Source organism: Nestor notabilis, unplaced genomic scaffold, assembly GCF_000696875.1.
Source record: "Nestor notabilis isolate BGI_N333 unplaced genomic scaffold, ASM69687v1 scaffold17038, whole genome shotgun sequence".
Taxonomy (NCBI): Eukaryota; Metazoa; Chordata; class Aves; order Psittaciformes; family Psittacidae; genus Nestor; species Nestor notabilis.
Genome location: NW_009938910.1, coordinates 6,867 through 14,076, shown reverse-complemented (window position 1 = coordinate 14,076; position 7,210 = coordinate 6,867). Strand labels below are relative to the sequence as shown.

At 58.6% G+C, this 7,210-nt stretch overlaps 1 protein-coding gene across 1 annotated transcript in view; it reads right to left on the bottom strand.

Annotated features, from left to right (window-relative positions):
• Positions 1-65: 65 nt before the first annotated feature.
• GNAI2 (guanine nucleotide binding protein (G protein), alpha inhibiting activity polypeptide 2) overlaps positions 66-7,210 on the bottom strand; it is an 8,772-nt gene continuing 1,627 nt past the window's right edge. The window contains exons 2-8 of the mRNA XM_010019594.1: positions 5,621-5,665; positions 5,292-5,433; positions 4,784-4,944; positions 2,377-2,505; positions 1,122-1,251; positions 731-884; positions 66-256 (exon numbers count right to left, since the gene is read on the bottom strand). Of these exons, the coding sequence (XP_010017896.1) occupies positions 66-256; positions 731-884; positions 1,122-1,251; positions 2,377-2,505; positions 4,784-4,944; positions 5,292-5,433; positions 5,621-5,625 (912 nt within the window). The 5' untranslated portion in view covers positions 5,626-5,665. The remainder of the gene's footprint in view (positions 257-730; positions 885-1,121; positions 1,252-2,376; positions 2,506-4,783; positions 4,945-5,291; positions 5,434-5,620; positions 5,666-7,210) is intronic.

Sequence of the window (7,210 nt, the reverse complement as noted above, 5' to 3'; positions counted from 1 at the left end):
GGATGCTCTGTGGCCACCCCAATTGGCCCCAGTGGGACCAGCACGCACCTGGACAGCATCGGCACTCAGAAGAGACCACAGTCCTTCAGGTTGTTTTTGATGATGACGTCGGTGACGGCATCAAAGACAAACTGCACGTTCTTGGTGTCGGTGGCGCAAGTGAAGTGGGTGTAGATCTCCTTGGTGTCCTTCCGCTTGTTCAGGTCCTCAAACTTGCTCTGAATGTAGCTGGCCGCCTCGTCGTACTTGTTGGCCCCTGGGGAGGAGCACGCACTGGGTTGCCCCACAGTCCCACAGGGACACCCCTCTGCCACCAGCATCCAAGGGGTTTGGGCTTGGCTTGGGTCCCCCCACCACCTCAGCCACCCTTGTCCCACAGGGCCCCCCCCCTGCCCCCAGCATCCAAGGGGTTTGGGCTTGGCTTGGCTCCCCACACCACCTCAGCCACCGTTCCGATGCTGAACTGATGTTCCCCCCCAGGCACAGTGAGCCTCAGCTAAGGCCCCCAAGGGCTGCTGCCCCTTGTGTCATGTGTCCATCTTTCCCCATCCGCTGGGGCACCCCAAACACCACTGCACCCCACTTGCTGCCCAGGCACACAAAAGCCACCATCTCCATCCCCAGCATCACCTGCTACACAACCTGGGCAAGGCACTGCCCAGTCCTCCTGCACCACCTTGTCCTATTGCCAAGGTGCCCTTTCGGGGAGCACCAAAGGTCCTGGGGGTACCTGTGTACTCAGGGAAGCAGATGGTGAGGGGGCTGTGCACAATTTTCTCCTCGAAGAGGTCCTTCTTGTTGAGGAAGAGGATGATGGATGTGTCCGTGAACCACTTGTTGTTGCAGATGCTGTCAAACAGCTTCATGCTCTCATGCATCCGGTTCTGGCAGGGAAAACAGCAGCCTGAGCAAGGCAGGAAACCCCAACCAGCGCCCACCCTACTGCTGACCAACTTGTCATCTCCCCACACTCCTGCAAGCCCAGGCAGGGGATGCAGATGGCCCTGCAAGACTTGGGCCACGCTGGCCAGAGCGCTGGTGGCCACCTCAGGAGGGGGTGCTCCCCCTGCCCCCCAAGGATGGGATGACTCACAGTACCCACTCCATCTGCCCCAACTCACCATCTCCTCGTCTTCAGCCAGCACCAGGTCATAGGCACTCAGGGCCACACAGAAAATGATGGCAGTCACCCCCTCAAAGCAGTGGATCCACTTCTTCCGCTCTGAGCGCTGGCCCCCCACGTCGAACATTCTGCGTCAGGGAGGTGGTGCGGTGATGGACAGCAGCTCCCGCACTGCCCTCATCGCACCCTACCTCAGTTTCCCCAGCTGCCCAGAGCAGGAGTGGCACTGGGGCAGGCAGAGAATGGTGCCTCTGCCCCAGGCACTCTGATGGTGCTGTGGATCTGCTCATCACCCACTGCCCATCCAGGGACAGCAGGGTGTCTGGGACCAAATTCCCACTATCAGCCAGAGCAGGATTAGGCCACCTTTCTCAGGGGCGTCAGGGATCCAGTAGATGCTCTTGGAGACCTACTCTGGAGCGGGTGCTGTGGGGTTTTGTTGTAGATCTTAGACCAACCGGAGCTGTGGTGTTTGGCCAAGAGGCTGCAGGCTCAGAGGGATCACAGGCAGCACAAGGACTCAGGGGATGATCCTAGTCCACTGCGTGCCTTTCCTGCTGCAGGCAGCAGAGGATGCCCTGCATCCACAGAGAAAAGCCTGCCAGCAGCACCATGTCCACTGCCAACTGCCCAGCTGGCAGCAAGGCTTCCTCACTGCTGTGCTCCCACCAGGACACGCCACATCCTCTCTGCCACCTCCAAAGCGCTGCCCTGTCGATGCACAGCCTAGTGCCTCCATCCCACCAGGGCAGCAGTGGAGTCCCTTCCACCCCCTGCACCCAGAAAGGACCCCCGCAGATCTTTCTTGGCAACTCTGTTGCCAAGTGACTAAATTCCCCGGGATATGCACAGTGCCAGCTCTGCCTCAGGAACGGGAGCCCTGACTATTTCCCGTGGGTTTTCAGTGGAAAGCAACCCAGGATGCCAGCAGGCAGCAGCATCAGTGCCCAACACAGAGACCCCTGGCTCCCCCCCAGTGCCCTTCCCACAGCGGAAGCAGCGTCAGGCACCCAGAGGATTCCTTCCCACTTCCCTCTTGCCCTAGGCTGGATCCGCCCCCTGGCCGAGCCTTGGGAGGCGTTTCTGAGGCTGCTCCAGCTATTCCAGCAGTTTCCGCTCACTCCAAGGCCACAGCTCTCACCGAGAGCAAAACTGGGAGGGGGATTGTGCTCAGTGCAACAAAGATCCAAGCCAGCACAGGGAGGAAGGGATTTCTTGCCTTGGAAAGGCAAAAGGGAAAGGGTCAGACATACTTGAAGTGCAGGTCCTTGAAGGTGAAGTGGGTCTCTACAATGCCGGTGGTCTTCACCCTGGTGCGCAGCACATCCTGCTGGGTGGGAATGTAGTCAACACGGGCTATCCTCTCCAGGTCATTCAGGTAGCTGGGGAGGGAGCAGAAAGGCGCTGTGGAAGCTGGACCATGGGTCACAACTCACCCAGATCCCATTGGGCATTCTCACACCAGGATACCCTTCCCACAGACCCTGGCATCATCCATTCAGAGTGGGCAGTGCTGAACACAGCAGACCCCATCGGCACCCTGCCAGCTGCTGGGGTGACAGGGGGATGCAGCCAAGGCTGGGGGGCTCCCCCCATTTCCCTGGCTGTTTGCATGGGGGAAATGGCAAGAGGAAAGTATTCAGTGCTATGGCAACCAGCCGCAGCACCGGCGGAAACAATTGATGGCACAAGGCCATTTATAGTCACAAAACACAAAGGGACGGCGTCCTGAGAGGAAGCGGGAGGCAGGAGAGACAGAGAACAGTGTGGCTGGGGGGCTGCTGTCCATCCTGAGCCCCTGGGGTGGCATTGCCTGCCTCCTGCTGCCTGCCCTGGCCCTGCCAGACCCTGGTGACCAGCAGTGGGGTTTGGTCCCCAGCACTGGGACCAGATGAGGGTTGCTGGGAGAATCAAGGCAGGTTTCAATTTCTCCAGCTCCCGCTGGTTTAATTGGGTTACTATAAATGGGCTCCTTTAAGCAAATTAGGCTTGTGTTACTTAAAGGCATTTGCAGCCCTGTAATCTGGTGAAAGCCAGATTACAGCTCGCAAAGCCACAGGGATCCCTGGCTGTTTGCCAGCTCCTGGGAAACCCTCCGGTGTGCCGGATCAAAGCCAGAGCTATGGGTGCCCCAGAACCCCGCAGTGGGTGCAAGGGCGTGGGGGCTGGCATGGCGCTGTGCAGAACAGCTTGAAAACAGCCGGAAACACACGCGGCCTCTGGCTGACAAAAAACAGGAAACACCGCAGCAGGGCCATGCTGCGCCGGCAGACATTGGACTTTTGCACCCAGACAGGGTGCCGGTGAGTGCCCACCTGCCACCCCAAGCTCTGGCTACCCGAAGTGGCTGCAAAGGAGCTAGGGGTAAGGACAGGCTGTGTGCTGGGCACAGCACAGGGCTCCTCATCCCCTGGGTGCCCTGTGCCAGCGGCACCACAGGCACAGCACCATCCCCACAGGGATGGACAGGGCATCAGCTACCACACCAGCATCTCTGTGGGGCTAGAGGGGGCTCTTAAGTCATGCTTGTGCAACCTCTGCAATGTGCCAAACACACCATAAAGGCACTTACAGTGATACCCAACTTTCAAGCTCCTTGCAGATGTATCTACTTCAACTGTGCCTGCAAGCTGCCAGGCACCTGCTGGGTCCCCCCTGCCTCCAAACCAGCACCCGTGGCACTGCCAGCTGTGGGGCAATGGGGCCGGGGAACAGGGACCAGGGAAGGGTGGGGGGGGGTCAGCCAGCAGGAAGAGAAAACTGCAGATGCCGGAGTAAAGAGATGGCGGGAGCTTCTCTGGGGTCATCGCTTGCCAGGACCTTTCCTCTACCTCTTACCCCCAGTGACCTCAATGAGGAAGAGGGACCCAACAGTGCCAGAGGGGACAACTGGGCTGGCACGTGGGGAACCAAGCAGTGGTGAGTCCCAAGGGTGCTCAATCCCGAGTGGGACCAGCCTTAATGGGGTTTTCCTGGCACACCACAAGCTCCCCCTGTCACTGCTTTACCACAAGGGATCCGGGCAGAAAGGGTAGGAGGACACCAAGCTGAACACAGCCTTGGCCACACCACCCTCTCCAGCAATCATATTTTAGGCAGATTAACTTATTTATTAAATCTCTTCAGGGATAAACCCAAGCAGATGCAGGCAATTTATCCACCTGAACTCGAGTTTGCTGCTAATACACTAGCATAATGCCAAGTCTTTCCATATAAACTCAGTCAAGATGAAAAGCCTCTTGTGCATCCTTCTTATCCTGTTCACACACAAGGGTCCCCAGTGCCTTCTTTGGGGCTTTTTTTTGCCTTCATGCCCATGAAGGGCCATGAGGACAGGCAGGACCCCCAGCTCTGCTCACATGGGGGGAGCCATCTCAGGGAGAACAGGGGAGAGCAAAGGGCAGTGGGTGCAGAGCAGTGGCAGGAGGGGGATGCCCCGGTGCCCCCCTCCCAGGGGACACAGCAGCCCGCCAAAGGAGGAAACAGCTTTCGAAACATCCTCCTTCCCAGTTCTGCTTTGGCTCAGCCCCAGCGCTGGGTGGGAAGTGGCAGCACCAGCCCCCGAGGCGATGGGGAACAGCAGCCCCCAGGGGCATTTTCTGTTGCTCAATAAAAGCTCCACAGCCTGCAGGGCTTGGGGAGAGGAGCCGGGGTACTCACTAGGCAGCGGAGTCGTTCAGCTGGTACTCTCGGGAGCGGTTAAAACAAGCCTGGACCCCGTTGTCAGCCCACAGCCTCCGGATCACGCTGGCCAAGTCCTCTGGCATGATGCCCTGCTCCTCAGCGGTGCAGGAGAGCGCAAACAGTTGTCGAGCATCATCCTGCAGGGAAAAAACAGGGATAAAGTATCGGCACAGGATTATCAAAACTCACTCTGCCCCCAAAAGATTTGGTTGGAGCCCACTGTGTCCCACCCAGGCAGCAGGGCAGGAGCCCCAGATGGGGATGAGACAAAAGGGAAGCAACAGACCCCCACCTCTGCACCCATCAAGGGCCATGCCATGGTAGCCACCTACGGGTTATGCTTTGGGTGCCCCCTTCCTCAACACCAAGGACAGGAAGTCACAGCCAGGGAGGGAACAGCAGGGCTTGAGCAGGACCACCCTAATTCTGGCTCGGCTTTGGGACCCCCAACCCCTGCCAGGTGCACTGGGAGCAGGACACCCACCGCTCTGGAAGAGTCTCCAAAGTCAATCTGCAGGTTCCCCATTGCCTTGATGATGGCCATGATGGACTGGATGGTGTTGCTGTAGACCACAGCTTTGTACTGCCGGCACTCCTCCTCTGAGTAGCCGTCCTCATGGATGATTCTGGGGCAGGGAAGAGACACAGGCAAGATCAGCCCTCCATGGGGCACCCCATGGTGCTGCTCCCCACCCATGCTCTGCAGCAACACTGATGCTGCAGAGGGGAACTTTCCTCGGCCACTACTGGTTTCAGGGCCCATGACCAAGGTCTGTGTCGTGACAGCTGAAGGGATGGTGCAGGGACACTCACTTCATCTGTTTGACAATGGTGCTCTTTCCAGACTCGCCAGCACCTGCGGAGAAACAAGAAGGGGGGGATGAGCAGTGAGGTGCTGCCCAAAGCCAGGGATCCCCACACTACTGGGACCATCAAGCCCTGGGAGTGGGGGGGCAGCAGCCGCTTCAGCCACTGGAGGAGAGCTCCCAGCATTGGCCAGAGCAAGGGCTTGGATGGGCACTGCAAACAGCAGAGCCAGGAGAGGAGGAAAAGGGGAGCCTAGGGGGGTGATCTTGCAATAGCTTCCACAGCAGAGAAATCACACCAGCTCCAGGCCAGGAAGACAGCACCAACACACTAATGTTTGCCCTGTGGTGCTAGAACACTGCAGCGAAGACAGTAGACAGCCCCAGCTTCAGCTGAACTTGAGAACCCCCTGCAACGACAGGCTAAGCCCTGACTATCACCTGCAATCCCAGCTCCAGGCAGAGCCTGAGCTTAGCTGCCATATCCCAAATACCACATCCCGCAACCTCCCTGGCACAGAGGACAATGGAATGTCAGCCTTGCCACATGCCCACAGCTGGAGCTGGCAGCAGCCAGGACACAGGATGCTGGTGCCACCAGGTACGGGCAGGGGGCTGGGCACCCAAAGCCGAGCACTCCAGGGAACACAGGAAGAAGCTGCCACCTCCGCCAGTGCTCGAGAGGCTCTCGGCCGGGTGAGCCACCCCCGCTTTTGAGTGTGCACTTCCCAGCCTGCCAGGTCCCCAGCCTGGCTGCGGAGGTGGCTTCCAGCAGGGAAAGCCGATAGCTTTCAGGGTGGATTTATTTCTCAGCATCCAGACCCAGGATGCCAGGGCTCAGAGTGGACAGCCAGAGTGCCTCAGGCTCCCTCTCCACCACCCTGTCCCCCCTGGGGACGTCACCCACACACAGACGATGTGCAGGTCCTAACCCAGCCCTCCCTCCCCAGGCTGGGAGCAGGAAAGAGAAAAGTCACCCTGGCTGCAAGAAAGGGGAAGCTCAAAGAGGAAGCTGAAAGAGATGGCGCATGTCCCTTGTCCCCTCTCCAGGCAGGGAGTGTCACCAAGATGGATGAGCACCAGGCTCACTTCGCCCTGGGACCCCCAGCAGGACAAGACCCCTTCAGCCAGGGACCAGTGTCATGACTGCCCCCGGGTGTAAATCCCAGGGGATGCCCCCACACCAAGTCAATCCCCAAGTCCTCTCCCATCCCACTTGGTAAGTCCCATCGCTGCCCTCAGCCATGAAGCTGCGCTTACTGGAGGCCCCAGGCAGGACCGCATTGGCACAGTCACATTAAAGACTCTACTGACAAATTTCTCTTGTCTTGCATCAGTTCCCTTCTTTGTTTTGTACATGTCCCTTCCTTGTCCGGTCGGTCTTTTGCAGCTCAATAGGCAACTAATTACTGTCCTCTAAATCAGCCAGCAGTTTGACCAGTGTAAAAGCAGACCTGGCAATGGGCATGTATCCCCATGGACACCGCTTTGGGCATGGAGCCCCCCCGAGGCTGGGGCCATACTGAGACTATACAGACCCTGAAGCTAAACCACCCGCTCCACGGTTTCCACGCTGTGTGTGCTGAGGGACAGGCTC